At 43.3% G+C, this 19,687-nt stretch overlaps 1 protein-coding gene across 2 annotated transcripts in view; it reads right to left on the bottom strand.

The window, feature by feature from the left end:
- Positions 1 to 3,095: 3,095 nt before the first annotated feature.
- mocs1 (molybdenum cofactor synthesis 1) overlaps positions 3,096 to 19,687 on the bottom strand; it is a 29,448-nt gene continuing 12,856 nt past the window's right edge. Inside the window, exons 5-11 of one of the 2 annotated variants that reach the window (XM_083634395.1) lie at positions 18,589 to 18,650; positions 16,543 to 16,654; positions 14,699 to 14,811; positions 6,166 to 6,276; positions 5,875 to 5,995; positions 5,483 to 5,530; positions 3,096 to 4,943 (exon numbers count right to left, since the gene is read on the bottom strand). In XM_083634395.1, coding sequence (XP_083490521.1) covers positions 3,826 to 4,943; positions 5,483 to 5,530; positions 5,875 to 5,995; positions 6,166 to 6,276; positions 14,699 to 14,811; positions 16,543 to 16,654; positions 18,589 to 18,650 — 1,685 coding nt within the window. In that variant the 3' untranslated portion in view covers positions 3,096 to 3,825. Of the gene's footprint in view, positions 4,944 to 5,467; positions 5,531 to 5,874; positions 5,996 to 6,165; positions 6,277 to 14,698; positions 14,812 to 16,542; positions 16,655 to 18,588; positions 18,651 to 19,687 lie in introns of both variants that reach the window. The other variant, XM_083634396.1, reaches the window with a different exon arrangement.

Raw genomic sequence — 19,687 nt, forward strand, 5'->3', positions numbered from 1 at the left:
TGGGACTGCGCCACGCCCATTCGGCCTAAAGCGCATTTGGCAGCCTAAAGCCTATTGCTATCTTGCCGAAACAGGCGCAAGGCACGTTTTTTTGCGGTTAAGGCCCGTAATAGCGCCGATGGCCTGTGGGAGAATAGAGCCCTATAAGTACAGATCTTGTTACCCTCTAGTTAAAGTATTTTTTCACTCCTTAAACCCCGTAGTTATACTATAACTACACTCCTTAAACCCCGTAGTTATACTATAACTACACTCCTTAAACCGTGTAGTTATAGTTATACAATAACTACACTCCTTAAACCCCGTAGTTATACTATAACTACCGTAAATTCCGGACTATAAGCCGCACCGGTGTATAAGCCGCACCTGCAAAGTTGACTATTTTTTTCTTATATAAGCCGCACCGGACTATAAGCCGCGGGTGTTTTAATGGTATTTTTTTTTTTTTTATTGTGTTTTAATGTTTAATTACCATATGTAAGGGTTCATGCACAGAGGGGATTGTCGGGAAAGAGATGGCTGTTTGAGGAAGCTCCCATTTATTAACATTTCAACAAAACAACATAACACAACACCACCTGTGTTGTTTTTTTTACAGTGCACACAGTGTCATACAGTGTCATACAGTGTGGTGAAAAGAGGGCAAGAGAGGAAATTAAAACTTATTATAGTTATATAGGATTTATAGTTAGAAAGAGTGCTAAAAAAGAGATTTTTTTTGGGGGGGGAAAAAATCCATAGATAAGCCGCACCGTTATATAAGCCGCAGGGGCCAAAAAAGCCCAAAAAACGGGAAAAAAGGTGCGGCTTATAGTCCGGAATTTACCTCCTTGTACCCCGTAGTTATACTATAACTACACTCCTTAAACCCCATAGTTATACTATAACTACACTCCTTAAACCCCGTAGTTACCCTGTAAGTAGTGTGGTACCCCGTAATTAGCCTATAAGTACAGAATTGGTCCCCTGCTTCATAATACAGCCCACGACCCCGTAGTTAGACTATAAGTACAGATCTTGTTACCCTCTAGTTAAAATATTTTTTCACTCCTTAAACCCCGTAGTTATACTATAACTACAGTCCTTGTACCCCGTAGTTATACTATAACTACACTCCTTAAACCCTGTAGTTATACTATAACTACACTCCTTAAACCCTGTAGTTATACTATAACTACATTCCTTAAACCCCGTAGTTATACTATTAACTACACTCCTTATACCCCGTAGTTATACTATAACTACACTCCTGGTACCCGTAGTTATACTATAAGTACAGAACTTGTTACCCTCTAGTTAAAGTATTAATTCACTCCTTATACCCCGTAGTTATACTATAACTACACTCCTGGTACCCCGTTATACTATAACTACATGCTTATTTGCGGGCTGTATTCTCAAGCGTTACCGAAGAGAGCTTATGCAGTACTGCGTGTGAAGATGATCTGCAAGATGGTTGGAGAGGATCAGTCCCACTCGGCTAAGTCAAACGTGGACCTTGGACGTCTCCCACCACCGCAGTGCTGTCTCTCACCCCATCTTGATTGCTGCAACAATAGAGTGGCAGGGTATAGGCATGCAGCTACACCTATCTTTGAGCGGGCCAAGCCATATGAATGAAGAGGGAGTACTCGAGCCCATTGCCCGCCAGGCCCATCATGCCCCCATCTCTGGTTGACATACTTGCTAAGGAGACTGATAGAGAAGAGGATGAAGAAAAAGAGGAAGAAGAGCAAGATGAGATCAGAACTAAAGCTTCCTCTAATAGAGCACTTCTGTTTTGGAAATTGCTCAGAAACAATAAAGTCATGCATTGTCTGAATGACCCAGGTCTCTAGTTCGTGGTTGCAAAGGTTCATGATGCTATGGATATCCTAGAGCAGGAGTTTTCAAAGGGCCTTCCCAGGGGGGCTCCAAGCAGTTTCAGGGGAGGCTCAGTCAAATTGTAAAGTGAAAAAATATTATATTAGTTATTAAAAGGAGATCTCATAGAATAGCCTAAATGTGTGTGATTTGGTTAAAGAGATAGTTCAGAGATGCAGTAGTTTGGGGAATCTGACTTTCCCAGTCAGAAGCAAATAAATGCCTTCAGTTCAGACAGAACTTTTTATGTATTTGGTGTGTCTGAAGTATGTCAAACAGCAATATCAAGCTATCGTGGATTGATTGTTGAGTGTCTATGGGGATCAAATAATAAAATCTTGATACCATAAGCATCCAGGAGTTGAGTGAGGGGGGCTCCTTTTTCCAAGTTTTGTCTGGGGGGAGGCCCACAGTCTCAGACTTTGAAAAACCCTGTCCTAGAGGTAGCCATAGGTCATTGCTTTTCATACAGTGAGGTCTAGTTTCAAAAAAGTGTCTCACTACAATGACATGGCTACTCTGGGGACTAAGCTCAGACATAAATAGCCACCAATTGGGCTTATTGAATCTATAAGAGTCTCAGCTGTCCAATCATACCCAATTTATGAAATTCCAAGACTCTTTAGGGACTCCAGCACACAGAAATGGTCAAATACACCATTTTTGCAATAGGCGGAAATTACACTTTTCCAGGCTTACTGCATGTAAAAAACGGTGGTTCTTGCCCAAAACTGCATGAGATTAGAAAGAAATGTGGCATGTCTGTACAGGGGAGGCTTGTGGGTACCCATATATCCCACTTCCATTCAGATATATTGAGGTGACAGGTCAAGGGACCATTTGGAAAATGTTGATGGCCATTTTTCCCTCGCCAAAATTCACTTTAACTTTAAATCATTAGTTATTTAGCTCCCTTGCTGACAAGCTAGCATGACCTGCTTGGGCCAATTGTAAACCTTAGGTTGTCTACTTTCAAATGGTATCCTTACCTTTGCCCTCGCTCAAAATCTGAGCGCGCCACAGTCTCTGAAAGACACACAGTCTCACCGGCGTTTCTGCCGGCAATCCCGCGGGTGTCATAGGGGTAAGAAAACACATTTTGGACAGGTTTTTTTCTTGGGATCATCAAAATCTTTATTTTAGTCCAGTTAAATTTAGTTAAATCCAGACTAGAAAAAAAAAGGGGGGTGCGCATGGACCCCTCTGAGGTGCCCTACTAAACCCAACCCACCCAGCAGTGAAATCTACTGTGAAATCTGTGTGCAAATGTTTTATCTGATCTGTTATTCACATGTATGGGTTTGTGTAAAAGAGACCTTTGATCTCAATGGGACAAACCTGGTTAAATAAAGGCTAAAAAGAGGACTGATAACCTACACATTGAAAACATTCAGCAGCATCCATAAGTAGGCTGTCTTCAGTTCAATGCTAGACTTGAAGGGAAGCTGAAAACCTGCGAATGACTTGAGTGCCCCCTAGAGATGCAACTGTATAGCCCAGTGGTTCTCAACTGGTCTAGCCTCACGACCCCTATTCTTTTTCCTTAGTCATTAAGTTGCGACCTAGATTTGTCAAAAATTTTAACCACTCAAAAATGTATTTCACAAAAAAGTGCAGTAATACACAACTGCTTCATGGTATGTCCTTCAAAATAAAAGCGCAACACCAGATAGTCTCAGAGTTTTCCCCAGAACTTTTTTTTAATCTATGCACACATCCCAGACCACGACCCGCTCAAAATGGCCCCCCACCAGTTTTGAACCACTGATCTTGCCTGCTTCACTTATAAACTGCTCAAACTCAAATATATCATTTTGACAAAAACAAACAACAAAAAACAATCTGATGCATGGCGGTGAAATTAAATCCATCCCATCTGTAGAACATTACTAAATTGAATAAAACCTGAACAGATTTGAGATAACAGAAGAAAACTGAATAAAGAAAAGCCAGGGTGGTAGGTCAGGGTCGACGGTGAAAGTCCCTCTTCCCGCCCGTCTTGCTGACCAGCTGTACGTCTGTAATGCTGATGTCATGGCTCACCGCCTTGCACATGTCATAGAGGGTCAGCGCTGCCACGGTGACGGCGGTCAGGGCCTCCATCTCAACTCCCGTCCTGCCCGTGGAGCAGCAGGTGGCTGTGATCACGGCGGCATTGTGCGGCTCATCGAGGTGGACGGTGACGGAGGCGTGGTCTAAGGGGAGCGGGTGGCATAGTGGGATGAGGGTGGCGGTCTGCTTGGAAGCCATGATGCCGGCTAGCTGTGCCGCGGCTAACGCATCACCCTTAGCCAGCTGGTTGTCCCGCAGCAGCCGGAAAGCGGAGGGACCCAGGTTGACGGTGGCGCGGGCCGTGGCGGTTCGCCGCGAGGCCGCTTTTCCGCCAACATCCACCATGACGGCACGGCCGTGGGTATCTGTGTGCGTCAGCCGGGCCGCGGTGGGATCATCCGGTCCGTGGGCGCTGGAGAGATATGTGCCCGACTTCTGATCACTCGCACCTTGTTTGAGTTGGGGGTCTTCACTGGAAGTCTGTTTGTGGCATAGTCTAATGCTGTGCTGTGCATTGGGACGTGTTTTGGCATTCTTGAGTCGTGTGCAAAAAGAGGGAATTCCTGGGCTCCTGAAGGCATGGCTCTTAAATGCATTAGGATCCATGGCTTGTGCGTACCTGAGGCAGTCTGCATCAATGTGGCTCAGTACTTTTGTGCGCATAGTAGAATCCATGCTCTTAGTTTGACAACGGGAGAACGGGAGAGTATTACTGGACTTAGGAGAACGGAGGGGTGCTACATTGTGGAGGTTGTCAGTGCTGTAACGTTTTCCTCTGTTGATATGCGACCTCAGATTGGTACCCCCACTCATGAGAGTTCCCAGGAGGCGTCCATGGGCTGTTAAAACAGTGCAGCCTGGAAGGCACAAAGCATCCCCTCTATCCAGGAGCGTCCTGCAGGAGTGGCACAGCTGAGGAGCTGTGCTTTGAGTGAGGGATGTGGGGTCTGTAAGCTGGGACACAAGGGGGGAAACCCTCTGACTGTCTTGTGACTCTGGCAGAGACAGAGGCCTTTGGGACGTGGCGCCTGATGGACAAGCAGAATATTAATCAGGGAGACAACTACTAAGCAATGAAAGAGTATAACCAACACAGGGTTCCCACACCTTCTTAAAACATCAAATTAATTTACATTTCAAGGACTTTGCAGGCCCAATTCTCTCAAATTCAAGGACCCAACACAACAGTTTGAGACACAGATCAATGTTTAATTACTGTTACAACACTGAGAAGAACTTTCAATGACCCATTATGTCGATTTAAAAAAAACTTTCAAGGCCTTGATTCCCCCCCCCCCCAAATACACTAACTTTCAAGAATTTCAAGTACCCGTGCCGTGGGAGCCCTAACAAATTCATAATCAGATGAGGATACATAAGTTGCTGCATTATATTTTGCTGACAGTTTAAAAAGCAACAAAGGTTCATGATTGTCAGTTGTGTTCCTGCATGCAGTCAAGCCTGAGGAGTGACAAGAGCATGTCAGTGTGTGAGAATTGTACATAGCCTGAGGAGTGACAAGAGCATGTCAGTGTGTGAGAACTGTACGTACAGCCACTTCACCCACCAATGAGGATCATAGGCCTGTTCTTCATCTTGGAGATATTGAACATGCCTGAAGAGAGAAATAAGAGATGTTATTTTACCATCATAAGACATTGGAGTGTATGAGACAGAGAGAGAGAGTGAGTGAGTGAGTGAGTGTGTGTGTTTGTGTGAGAAAGAGAAGTGGAAGAGTGATACATCGTAGTATATGATGAAACTGAATACTAGCATAAAATAAATAGATTCATTATTGTTACACTTCCTCCTGCAAAAAAACAACAAAACAGCACAAAATAGGTGAAAAAAATATTCTACTTAGTATTTCTACTTAGTATTTTTTGGCACAGAAAAGATCAGACAGATTAAATTGGTATCATTGGATTGCTCACAAATGCAATATAGTGACATGTCTACCTGCATGTTGTTTCTTCTTCCGGCCCACAGCGGCACCAATGATTTGCAGCAGCTCTTGGTCAGACGCCCCGGAGCGCAGGACATCTCTGAGGGACACCTCAGAGTTACCGAACAAACACACCTGGGGGAAGACAGACAGAGTTGAGTATGAAACAGTCAAACATAAACAAAATAATTCCATGGATGGTCCCAAAAACCAGGGCAAGAGATGTGCCACATCTGTACTGCATAAACACAAAAACAGATACTCGCAGTTCCATGAGGTCCAACAAAGTAACGCTGTGACTTTACCTTGAGGTTGCCATCTGCTGTGAGGCGCAGGCGGTTGCAGGATCCACAGAAATGGTCAGACATGGAGGTGATGAAGCCCACCTGGCCCTTGAAGCCTGGTACTTTATATGTCTGGTGTAGAGAAGAGAAGGGGTTCAAAAAACTGCCCCTGGGAGAACTACATTGTCAAAACTTCAGCGGTTGACACCTTTCAATCATTATTAGTACTAGAAAATCTGTGTCTGGGCATAAGTCACTATATTCCTAAATCCAATTATGACTCAATGACAGAGAACAGATAGAACACATAGAACAGAGTAAGGGCGAAGGGACACACATTGTACATTGCCTGTAAGTGCTTTTTAGCAGCCTTTTGTAATTATTTTCAATGAGAGTTAAACAATTTGCTCACTGCTTTTGCCTTGCTGAGCGCAACACATTTCCCCACTCTATGCACCTGTTTTGCAGGAGCGCCCTCAACACGTCCTCTAGTTGAAAGAAGTTAAACTCAGAGCAGAAAAGTGCCCCATGTTACAGAAAAGTTGTGTTGTGTTCCATTTTTCCAGCTGACCAAATGCATCACAGAGCAACAACAAATATGGAGAAAGGGAAAGTGCCAGTGGAGAAATTTGATGTTGTAATAAGTGAATTTCCGTTACCGCAACAGCGATCTTAAAGGCAGCATCCATACTGTAGGGATTATACAGGACAGACATGTATTGGAAATATCTGGTAAGTCTTCGCTTGTTGAACAACACTGTAGGCTACTGTCTGCTGGAAGTTCTAACCAGCTCGTTATACCACTTTCATACTAACAACCAGGGTTGGACCAGGGTTACTTGACCCATGTTCAACCCTTCTTTTGTCCATTCACACCAATCAACACAGGTTAATTCCTGGTCAAGACAATTCAGATATGACCTGGGTCACAACCTGGGAGAGAGGCATAACAATTAGCATAGGCTATTAGCAACCTGGGTGGTGCCATTCACATTGAAATTAACCCTGGTCCAACCCACCTCTCGAGGTGGGTCGCCAACCTGGGTTCAAAAGAGTTACTTTCTGGACTCAATATCAAACAATCCTCCACACTTCCCACTGAACGTTGCCCCACTTCACCTCATCATCTCAAGCACACACCTGCACCTCAGCACTCACCTGCACACAATCAGGACTAATTGCCTCACCTTCACCACTGCCCTTTAAAAATTCTCTCATTTCATTCTTGGTTTGAGAGTTGGCCCACCCACATCCCTTCAATCAATCGATCAAATTTGTATTTATATAGCGCCAAATGATAAGAGTTATCCCAAGGCGCTTTACAAATAGAGCAGGTAGAAGACCAGGCTCTGCTTTACAAATAGAGCAGGTAGAAGACTAGGCTCTGCTTTACAAATAGAGCAGGTAGAAGACTAGGCTCTGCTTTACAAATAGAGCAGGTAGAAGACCAGGCTCTGTTTTACAAATAGAGCAGGTAGAAGACCAGGCTCTGCTTTACAAATAGAGCAGGTAGAAGACCAGGCTCTGCTTTACAAATAGAGCAGGTAGAAGACTAGGCTCTGCTTTACAAATAGAGCAGGTAGAAGACTAGGCTCTGCTTTACAAATAGAGCAGGTAGAAGACTAGGCTCTGCTTTACGAATAGAGCAGGTAGAAGACTAGGCTCTACTTTACAAATAGAGCAGGTAGAAGACCAGGCTCTGCTTTACAAATAGAGCAGGTAGAAGACCAGGCTCTGCTTTACAAATAGAGCAGGTAGAAGACCAGGCTCTGCTTTACAAATAGAGCAGGTAGAAGACCAGGCTCTACTTTACAAATAGAGCAGGTAGAAGACCAGGCTCTGTTTTACAAATAGAGCAGGTAGAAGACCAGGCTCTGCTTTACAAATAGAGCAGGTAGAAGACCAGGCTCTGCTTTACAAATAGAGCAGGTAAAGACCAGGCTCTGCTTTACAAATAGAGCAGGTAGAAGACCAGGCTCTGCTTTACAAATAGAGCAGGTAGAAGACCAGGCTCTGCTTTACAAATAGAGCAGGTAGGAGACCAGGCTCTTTATTTTAGACCCAATAATGGAAACAATTCTCACATGCACTGGTGATTTTACTGCGAGGTCATGTGGCAATTGAAACAATTACCCAACAAGAGCAGCACTTGGTAATAATATAATTATTAATAATAATAATAATGATACCATTCACAACTATAAGTAGTAATAGTACTGCACAGTTACGACAGTAGTAACGGTAGCAGCTGTAATAAGAACAGAACTAATAATAGTAGTAGTGGTAGGTCTCTTCTCATGCACATAGGTCCTGCAGGAAATAGGGAGACACAAAGACTCCGGGATGAAGTCAAGTTAGTAAGATACATGAATGGGACATGAATGTGAAACAGATATGGCTTAGTGTGTCTTCGCTTTAACGGGAAGAAAACCCCCCAGCAGTCTAAGCCTATAGCAGCATAACTAGGCCTAACTATAAGCTTTATCAAAGAGTTTTAAAATGTGAAGAGGGTGTCTGCCTCCCGGACCGAGACTGGAAGATGGTTCCAAAGAAGAGGAGCCTGATAGATGAAAGCTCTGCCTCCCATTCTACTTTTTGAAATTCTAGGAACCATGAGTAGACCTGCATTCTGGGAGCACAGTGCTCTAGTAGGGTAATAAGGTACTATGAGCTCCTTAAGATATGATGGTGCCTGACCATTTAGTGCCTTATAGGTTAGTAGAAGGATTTTAAATAATATTCTGGATTTTACTGGGAGCCAGTGCACAGAGGCTAGTATGGGATAAATATGATCTCTTTTCCTAGTTCTTGTCAGAACATGTGCAGCAGCATCCTGAATCAGCTGGAGTATTTAGGGACTTTTTGGGGAAACCTGATAATACAGAATTGCAGTAATCCAGCCTAGAAGTAAGTGTGGGAAGGCATCCTTTACCACATGGATGTTTTGTTTACCACTGCCGTGGTCCTTTTGGGTCCTTTCCTTGATGCATAGTCGGCTAATAATGTGCCTCATGAAAAATGAAGCTTAAAATTTAATATTAACGTTATATTCATGATAGATCTTTGTGTGTGTGTCTACGCTGATGGAGAGAGGAGTGAAGTAATATAGGTGTGCATAGTTAATTGTCTCACGTGAATCTGATTGGCCCCCTTTGGTCGGCCATTTTGAGAACTCCGATCAAAGCCGATAGAGCCAATATCGGTGTGAAAGGGGTCGGGTATTGGTGAGGTAGCAGCTGCTCAGCTAAGGTGATATTCTCATCGCTTTTTATTTCTCCTCCCAAAAAGTGCTGAAAGCTGCTCTTTTTTTAAACTGTAGTCTTCAACAACAGAAGGCAGGGCATTGCGCCTCGCATTTTGCAACCTACAACCTACAACCCGACTGCACACTCACTGCTGCTTTCTTCTTCTACAGTTTTGTTTAACAGTGGTTTGTAAACAAATTAAAAGATGCATTAGCGCCACCCACACTCACTGCTCAAATGACCCAGCCCTTCAGATTACTTATTTTAATTTTAATGTAGGCATTACAGGTGGTATTTATGTAAAATATGGAGTGACAGCTTGGAATATATATAAAATTGATGTTTCTACACTTCACTGTGGGTTTGTGATGCACCTGTGTTGAACCAATGGGCGCTCAGCTTGATGCGTTTCTCGTCATCCTCTGTCATCCGCAGTTGGGCGCAGTTGGTGGGGAGCAACTGTGGCACCTCGCTCCAAATCTGCGCCTGCCTCGCTCTCACGAGAGTCCCGTGGCTCACAGTCAGGCAGGCGGAGCAAGTCGGACAACTTTTCTAACCATCATGCAACGGGGCAAGCAAGGCGCTGGTCGAATCTGCGCAGAACTTGCTCATCTCAAACGAGCCTAATGTTCCAGAGGGAACTCATGATGACACTGCCAACCTTGTTCTTCCGGTTCAGCGCTAGTTGGTGGCCAATTTCAAAACAAAACGTCACTATGAATGAAGTTTGGCAACATTCAGAAGCTACACTGCGGCCAACTTCAGATATGCTCATAGTTACTCGTTACTGCTGCGAGGAGCCGATGGCTGGTCCCGGCCGGCATTTAACGTTAGTTACAAAAGCACGTCGACAGTGTTTTCTCACTGCCAGTAGTAGGGGTTGACAGATACTAGCTAGTCCGACTGGTCACACAGCCAGCGCTCTCAGTCCTCGCTGCTCGTTAAATATTTCCAAATAGGCGTTATTCTGATAAACTGGTCACATATTTGGAATGTTACGTTCTCACCCGAAAAAATATAAAAACTTTAAAACAGTTTGTTTTTTTGCTTGAAAACAGCTTTTTGGCAAGTCTAAAAATTATTATTTTTATTGAACCTTTATTTAATGTGACGGAAAGTCACATTGAGATTAAAAATCTCTTTTTCAAGAGAGACCTGGCCAAGACAGGCAGCAGCACAAAGGAATCCAAAAGTTGCATATAAAACAATAAAAAACAACAACATATAACACAAATTACACTAGACAAGCAGTATAAGAGCCAGAAGGCAACCTAGCAGGGCAAGCCAGAGCATCGATAAGAGATAAGACTATTAGGGCGAATCAAAACATCAGCAGACCATTGAGTCAACCTCTAGTCCCTTCATGAGGCATTTAAAAACATTCAGCGATACAAACTCTGTAAGTTTCAGCCATTGACAGTAAATATAATGGACCACCTTAGCTATATGTTTTTGACACGGCAAAATGAAGCTCATTTCCCGATATTGTTTGATTTCGTTTGATTGGATGAATGGATTTTCCTGTTGCATTGTGGTAAATCTGTTCAAACCTGGAGCCGGGAAAACAGGAAAGGGCGTGAGCGTGGACGGGACTCGGGGGAGGGTTTCCTCCGCCACGGCATCCATCTTGTTCATGTTATTTTCCCTGCTAGCCGTTAGCTTGGCTAACAAATGTTGCTAACGTTAGTTGCTATTGCTAGCCTTGCTCCATTGCTCTCACAGTGAATACAGTAGCCCGAAGAAAAACCAGAGTATTATTTCCTCCAGACCTCACGCGGCGTCACCAGCCTGCCGCTTGCATCTTCCACAAAATCGAGGTAATCTTATTTTCTAACGTAACGCTAATTGCATAGCATGACATTAACGCTAGCTACATGTCCATTTGTCATTACAGGAGGACGTTAGACTAGAGTAGCATAAGTTAACGTTATACAACGTAACAGTATTGCATGCTGCACAGATTCGGACGTAGACTGAAAACAAACGCAGTTCTGTTTACCTAGGTTACCTCTTTGAGATGAGGCAGACTCAAAGCATACTCATATGATCTACCAGCTATAGCGTTATATATCTAGCTAACGTTAGATGAGGGGGAACAAGGGTTCAACTCCTCTGGATAGTTTATCCACCTCTGCATTTACAGTATTTACCAATCGCACGTAGTGTTGGGTAAGCAAACGTTAACGTTATACAGTGATTAACAGTGTCTAATTCGTTTCTTCCAGGGGTAGCCGCCGTCCAGTACCAGATGGGACACGCACAACAGAGGATCATGATTTGTGAAGATCAAAGCTATAATATTCTGTTCTCCTGAGATTAACGCTAAACTACACAACAGAGGATCATGATTTGTGAAGATCAAAGCTATAATATTCTGTTCTCCTGAGATTAACGCTAAACTACACAACAGAGGATCATGATTTGTGAAGATCAAAGCTATAATATTCTGTTCTCCTGAGATTAACGCTAAACTACACAACAGAGGATCATGATTTGTGAAGATCAAAGCTATAATATTCTGTTCTCCTGAGATTAACGCTAAACTACACAACAGAGGATCATGATTTGTGAAGATCAAAGCTATAATATTCTGTTCTCCTGAGATTAACGCTAAACTACACAACAGAGGATCATGATTTGTGAAGATCAAAGCTATAATATTCTGTTCTCCTGAGATTAACGCTAAACTACACGTTACTGCTGATCAGTTGTTTCAACATAGGAAATTGCAATAACACACAAGCCAAATGCTGACATGAGAGATTTGCTTTGAACAATTGTAGCTAGTATCTGCCAGTGACCGGAGAATATTGTTATATTTGCTTGTTTTAATGCTTTTGTCAATAAACATTGTCAACAAAGATAGCCTTCTTGTATATTATCATGTATAAGATTGTTGATGTCGAGTGAACACAAACTATGAACCGAAGATTGGACCAGAGGACAGGACGACGGAGAAACTTAACCGACCAGCAGTCTGAGTCTGCTTCAATCAACGAATGCTTTATATTTATTGAAATGAAATATGGTGATATCTGGTGGTCTGAAATTACTCTCTCTAGCTAGGATAACTGGCTCATATTATGTCATATTATTGTAACGTCTGAATCAGCGTTTCATAACTTTATAATAGCCTTACGTTTATAGCCTGGATGACGTTAGCTAATGCTACCCATTGGTGTTACACGTTATATTTTTAACTGAGCTTTGCGGAATTACCTCAACACAATTGTGTATCAGCTTTAAATGTCCAATATATACAGCATTAAACAAACGACCAGCAGCATTCAAATGTGCAAAAACGTTATATTTATTGAAATGTGATAATGTCACAAGTCACATTACATAACGATATAGCGTTAGGTGTTCTTTTGATCAACAGACCTTTACTTTTAATCTCTGGCTACGTTGCTAGCTAGTTAGCCGCAGATCAGCTCTGAAGCCCCAACTTGTATGGTCGCTGCCCGTCCACTAAAACCCGATTTCGATATAGCGTTTAGGTGTTCTTTTGATCAACAGACCTCATAACGGGGATCTATACTGTTACGTGTGTCTACTAAAATCATTAAAAGATCATAAAGGTAACGCTCTTATTGGTATTTTACTTTTAATCTCTCGCTACGTTGCTAGCTACCTAGCTAGCCTGCCTTGGCAACTGGTTGGGATCATCTGGTTTCCTGTGGCTGGTGTCAATCAAGGAAAATCCCGCCCCCAAAGTTACAATTTTTATCGGCTCTTTTACTCGAAATGGGACCATAATTTAGAAAACGGAGCCCAGGAGAGCATGAAAAAGACTTGAAATTGTTTATTCAGACCATAAGCTCATTCGGAAAATGTTTATTTAAGACACAGAACGAGAGAGAAGTCGGCTCATTTTTACATTGGAGCCAATGTACGTGTCGTCACTTCCGGACCTGACGTGCGCCCCCCTGCGGACTTTCGAATTGATGGAATTTCAGGACTGGCCTCATACATTCCCTAATTCTGTTGCCCACTGGTTTCAGGTCATTCTGTAGCATGTTCCAAGCAGATGGAGCAGAATACCTAAAAGCTCTCTTTCCCATTTCTGTACGAACATTGGGAACAGGCAACAGGAGCAGATTTTGTGAACGTAAAGAATAATTCCCAACACTTTTCTGGACTTTTCTGGATTACGGGAGGCGTAATCTACTTCTAAAACGGAAAGACGATTACAAATTGACCTCATGCAGAAGCGTCCTTATATGGGCAAATAATACGGTGAACAGGAATTGTACTTAATGCATGTGGATTAACATGAATGGATGGTATGTCATCCTAATTTGTTTTTAAGGGGTAGTCAGTATAATATTTCATTTGGACAACTATTCCAGTACTTGACAGGAGCAAGATAATAATTCAGAGATTTACCCTTCACACCAGGCGCTATTCAGAAGCAGCGCTTAACAGAAGCTGAGTGCCACGCTAAACCAGTCACACCAGAAACACTCTCTTTTCCTCAGCGCCTTGCTCGGAGCTGCCCTCCCCCCTGTTACGACTGGTGTCGTTTAGTTATTTAATTGAGTACCGGTAGTTTTCTGTTACGAATCTGGTTTATTTGCTGGACAACGCTTCTTCACAGTACTTCCACAATGGCGATCCTTCTCTTGTCATGTTAGACTCTCTGGTAACATGCTCTCATTCATAGACTCAACTCTAGTCTGGATTGGTCTGCTGGGAGACAATTGATTGAACGTGGCTGTTGCTGATTGTAGCTGATTGGAGTCAAGTCACTGCTGTCTGCAAATGCAGAAGTCAGACAACATGGAGACAGAGTGGAGGCGACAGGGGCTCCACTCTCATCCGTGTTTGCTCATCCAACAACCCCCATGTTTAGTTTTCCTTGTTGTATGTGTGGGTTAAGTTAAGGTAACTGTAATGTATGTTGTGTTCATGTTTGTTATTTGCAACTGTTCACAAAAAGAAAGAAAGACAACTTTGTATTCATGCTCTGAAATTACAAAGTAAAATATTTTCTTACATTTGATCTTGTTTTCCGTCTGAATTTCATGTTATTGCCCTAAACCCTAGACTTGGGGCGTAACACCCCGCTCACAACTTGCATTGACTTAATGCCTGGTAGCTCGGGTGCGGCGCGCTCCACGCTTGAAAAATAGAACAGAAGCCGAAACTATCGCTGCAGCATAGCTTCAGTGTGCCGTGCGGCTGGTGTGAACGGTCTCGCCTGTTAACAAGGACGCCGAAATGAAACTGCCATAGCGCTGCGTAGCTTCAGTGTGCGATTGGCGTATGGTGTGAACGAGGGCTTAGTCTGTCAGGATGGAACTGACCTTGGCTGTTTCTGAGTGTCCAGTGGGAAGCATTTCCAGGGCAGGCCACTGCTGCCGTATGTGGTCCAGCATTTCCTGGTAGCTCACCATCTTCTTGAAGTTCCACTTGTTGCCTGCAAAGAGGGCGAGAGGCATCACAAGGTGAGACGATTCAAAAGTTACAGTATCTTTCAACTTATCACTCAAAACAACCTGTGATTCGTGCCAAAGAAATCAACCACACTGTACACACACTGTACAAAAGCACATCAGTCATTCTTCCCTTGATTGGAATCAACTGCATGTTGTGGTTTTTTTATCATGGAAACGTGGTGTCGCAATTTTATGCAGAGCCATCACTCCCACAGGCTTCCGGTGCAGCTGAAAATTTCCCATAAACATCTTGAAAGCCTGCACTTTGCCATACCTTAAGCATCTTGAAAGCCTGCACTTTGCCATACCTTAAACATCTTGAAAGCCTGCACTTTGCCATACCTCACATAAAAATCCTGCTGAGCTCAGCTTGTTTTCCAGAAGATTGCAAACAATTGCATCTTGATGTAAACTCAGAGACAGAGCTTCTGCAATCGAGATCATTTTTCCACTGATGGTAGCCTCAATAGGCCTGAATGAGATGCAGCCACAGCACAAGACATGTTTTGAGTAGGGGCCGTAACTCTTGCTTTTCTCAACCAGAAAACCTCTACCTCTGCTATCAATACTGTTCTATGCATTCAGTCATATGTACAGCATGTTAATTGAACATCAATTCCATGTTTCTTGAGATTTTTTGTATAATCTCCAAACCTTTCTAGACATGGATATGATCACATCCATTCTCCGGACTTTCTAAACCTATTCACCTTATGTTCAGACCTTACAGTGGACCAAATTCTTCCGGGTCCACCTAACACTTCCGGCGGTCACGGCGCAAAATAAAAGAGTTGTTTTTGGAGCAGACAGTGAAGGGGTAAAATAAATAACGTAGCCTACTACTTTGAGCCGGTACACAGCAAGCAAGCAAGTATCCACTGTTAGCCAGGTCAGATAACATTATCGTCGACAATGACGAGCACTTTCTTGTAAAACATACCTGGACTCCAACAAAGAAAGCTTCGGATAGTTTTCTCTCCTCCGAGGCAGCGCGAGCGAGCCACTAACGTCAATAAAGACCCGCAGACGTTAACGTAATTCCCTGGAATGTGAGACTTAACGAGCCAGTTACATGGCGTTGCATTCTTAGACATTGCCGTTTGCTTTTATTTGGTATGTTACATACAATTGGCTAAATTATTAGTTAATTCAGAGTTAGATGATATTGGAGCAGCGCAGCCATTTTTATTTTATTTTATTATTATTTTTAGCCGGAAGTCGTAGGGCGGCCACAGAACCGGGTCAAATGGGCGTGGCTACATAAGGTGAATAGAGTACCGCAGAGATGACATATTTTTGTAGGTTTAACCAAAAATCGCCACCATGTTGGGTCGTCAGGGGAAAAGTCTATTGGGTTTTAGAATGGGGATTTCGCTTAAATGCATGAAATAAGGTCTGTGGTAAACAAATGTTTATGGGAGTGGAAATTTGTGTTCAGCAGTATAATCTTCACAAACGAGGACCACTTTTATGACGTTTTCTGAAAATCATTTATGCTTCAAAAGTGTTCCACGTTTGTGAAGATTATCCTGCTGAACAAAAATTACCACTCCCATAAACTTTTGTTAACCACATACCTTATTTCATGCATTTAAGTGAAATCCCCATTCTAAAAGCCCATTCACTTTCCCCTGACGAGCTGAAGTGCTACATCTGGACTCATTCCTGCAGTACTCTATGTAGAAAGCTTTTAGTAGGAAGCAAAAACTCACCATCGAAGGGCATGTATTCGATGAAACGAACCTCCAGAGGCTTCTTCTCTGTCAGGGCCACAAAGTCCAGCAGCTCGTCCTCATTGAGTCCCCGCATGACCACACAGTTAACCTAGAAAGGGCAGCACACCACAAGTATGCATTTTAACATCCACCAAGGAATCTGCAGTTAATTGGCTGACATAGCCTAGAGTTGAAACATAACTTATAAATACACCCCATTCCCCAAAACAGAACATAAGCCAGATTATTTATAATGAAAGCCAGAGTGCTTACTACGTTAACATGTAACTGGCATCATTAAATCACTACTAGAAGTTTTTTTCACACTCATATAAGCATCAGAGGTTTTTTACATTTGACATGTAACAGTTTCATTCACCCAAATAAGGGAATCTGGATTTATAAAACTACAAATCCAATGGGAGGGGCAAGCAGAGCAAGGCCCTTAAGGCCTAAACATGGTCGTCCGTCTGCCTCGAATTGGAGCCGTCTCGCCGTCTGGTGGCGCCAGCGAGCCCTACATGCTCGGACGCCACTACGCCCTCCCTCCTCCCACCCTCCCTCCTCCTGTGGAAGCTCCGTGAGAAAATGGTGGAGATTGTGTTCCAGGCAGTCTGAATGAAATTGAATGTAACATTCTCAATTCTATGTATTAAATTCTAAAAAACGACCCTCAACATTTGGGAAGGCTATGCCAGGATCAGACTACACGATATTTTTTGTCGTTCACGATGTCACCATGTCAGACGAGGCCATCAAACTGCCATAAATTCGTGACATGTCTTGGTCGGGACACTGGCCACACTACAAGTGTATTCTCGCTTAACACCGACAGAGCATCGTATGCCACCGTCATCACGTCGTCTGCTGTCGTCAGCGAGTGATGTCCGCTCCAGCCTCCAACTTACTTCATGTGCACGCCCACTATTTTCTTGCCAGCTGCTGCGAGACGAGAAGGAAGAGAAACGAACATGCAGCCGACTCTGCTGAGCTCATGTTATTTGTAGTGAGCAATGCCCATTGCCCAGGCGTTTAAACGCAAATTAAAACACCCTGGCCTTTTTATCTCTTTTATTCTTTTGAGCGGAGCGGAGCGGTGAGTGCGAGCGGGTGAAATCTGTATCGAGCGGGGAGCAGTCTCCCCAGGACCTGATACCTGTCTTCCGGGGTGTCACACTAGGCGAAACCATGTCCAAAAGACTGACATGCCAGTCTTTTCGTCAGGGCGTCGTGAGGCGTCCTAGACGTCCCGACTGGTCCCGACGCTGGTCTTTGATTATGTCACACTACAAGAGGTGAAGACGGCCGATCGTCGTCCCCGACGGTCATATTCGGGCCCGACGCTGAAAATCTGTCGCGCACGACCAAATCGGTCTAATATCGGGCTGAATTCGTGTAGTCTGAACCAGGCATAAGCCACACAACTAGTTCGTTATAATCTAACATCATGCTTTGAAAGGCGACTTTACGACGATGAGCCAGGGCAACGGCCAATCACAACTCTCCTGCAGCTGACGTCACGCACGTATCGTCGCCGTGAAGTCACATTTTCGAGCAGCCCCCGTCAGCCGACGGGGCCCCCTGCCCGTAGGACGGCGCTTTATTCGACAAATAAACGAATAAATAAAAATAAAATAAATAAATGAATTAATGAATGAATGAATGCCTGCCCCAGCATGATGTAGAGCTAAAGAGACTTCAGCTTCAGCTAGTTACCTCTTCAGAAACAGTGTTTATATCCAGTAAATGACTGCTCTGCTCTTTCAAACCTTGGTGAATGGCTATAAAGATACTTAACTGTGACATCTGGAGAAAATACAATTAGATTCAAATCCACCTTCTCAGGGTTATAAATCCCAATATTGCATTTTTTTCTTTCTCATTATCACATTATGATATTATGCAGATTCATGTGTTTGGATGTCTGAGGTTCCAGTAAACAAGGTGGTAATGTAAAAACTAAATAATACATTTTTGTTTATTAGCAATGGCAAATATGTGTGGAATTTAAATAAAACATGAAGTAAGCTTGTATAATGCTACCTTGACAGGGTTGTAGCCCATCTCAATGGCCTTATCAATGCCCTCCATGACCTTGTGGAACCCTGGGAAAAAGACGGAAGAGTTAAGTAAGGGTAACCAAGGGTGAAGATCAATAAAATAATAAAGTAAACAAATTATGTAGAGTATTTTTTTAAATAGTGGATACATACAGTAACAGACCTCTTAGTAAAGATAAGAGTGCAACTGTTGGAAAGGTTGGTGAAAATGTACCGAGCCATAAAACTAGCAACAGCCTATCTTGAGATAAGAGCTGACCTCAGTGTCCCTGGAACTGCTTCCTCGTTTACAGGCTTTTACATACACTTTCTCTGTTCACCACATTTTCACCTTGGACTGAGTCTATGAATTGCCACAAACCCCTATTATACAAACAGCTACCGGTATTTACCAGCAAACTTAAAAGGTCAGACTCTCTAGCTGTGCTTTTATCCACACAAAATCCACAAATCTAGGGAGAATCTGGTAGGTTCCTAGGCCTATGTTGCTCCTTTTTCACTAATAGATATCAATTTGCACATGTGTTGTAATTCAAATCCATAACACACTACACACTAGAGTTAAGGCTAAAAGGCACGTTTTACTTACTTAACCCATTGATACCTGATGCAGCATTTGCGTGTATATACCTCATTTGTGTGTGTATCCCTTTAAGGCCTGCGAACCACGTCACACGGTCTTAAAGGGATACACACACAAATGCTGCATCAGGTATCAATGGGTTAATCCTAAACATGTCCAGTGCAATTATAATTAATTTTTACACAAAAGCTAGTCTGTTGATGATCTCTCCTTGGCCTGACCCCCAATGTCAACCTTTCACTGAAAAGCTGTTACTGTGGAAGAGGATTGGCTCAGGTTTGGCTTTCCTTTGTGTGCCAGTACCACTATCGCTCTCTTGCACGCTAATCTCAGTCAGTCCATCTGTCTCTGACTAGCAAACGCCAACCATCCAGAGCTCTGGTCCTTTGTCACCCCACCCACGCCACATGCTGCCACTTTCCCCAATGTGCAGTTAGAGTATGGATTTAGGCTGTCCAAAGAGTTGGTGATGTTGGAGAGAGGACAGCAATGGTTGAGC

This window comes from Poromitra crassiceps, assembly GCF_964638095.1.
Source record: "Poromitra crassiceps genome assembly, chromosome: 3".
Lineage (NCBI taxonomy): Eukaryota > Metazoa > Chordata > Actinopteri > Beryciformes > Melamphaidae > Poromitra > Poromitra crassiceps.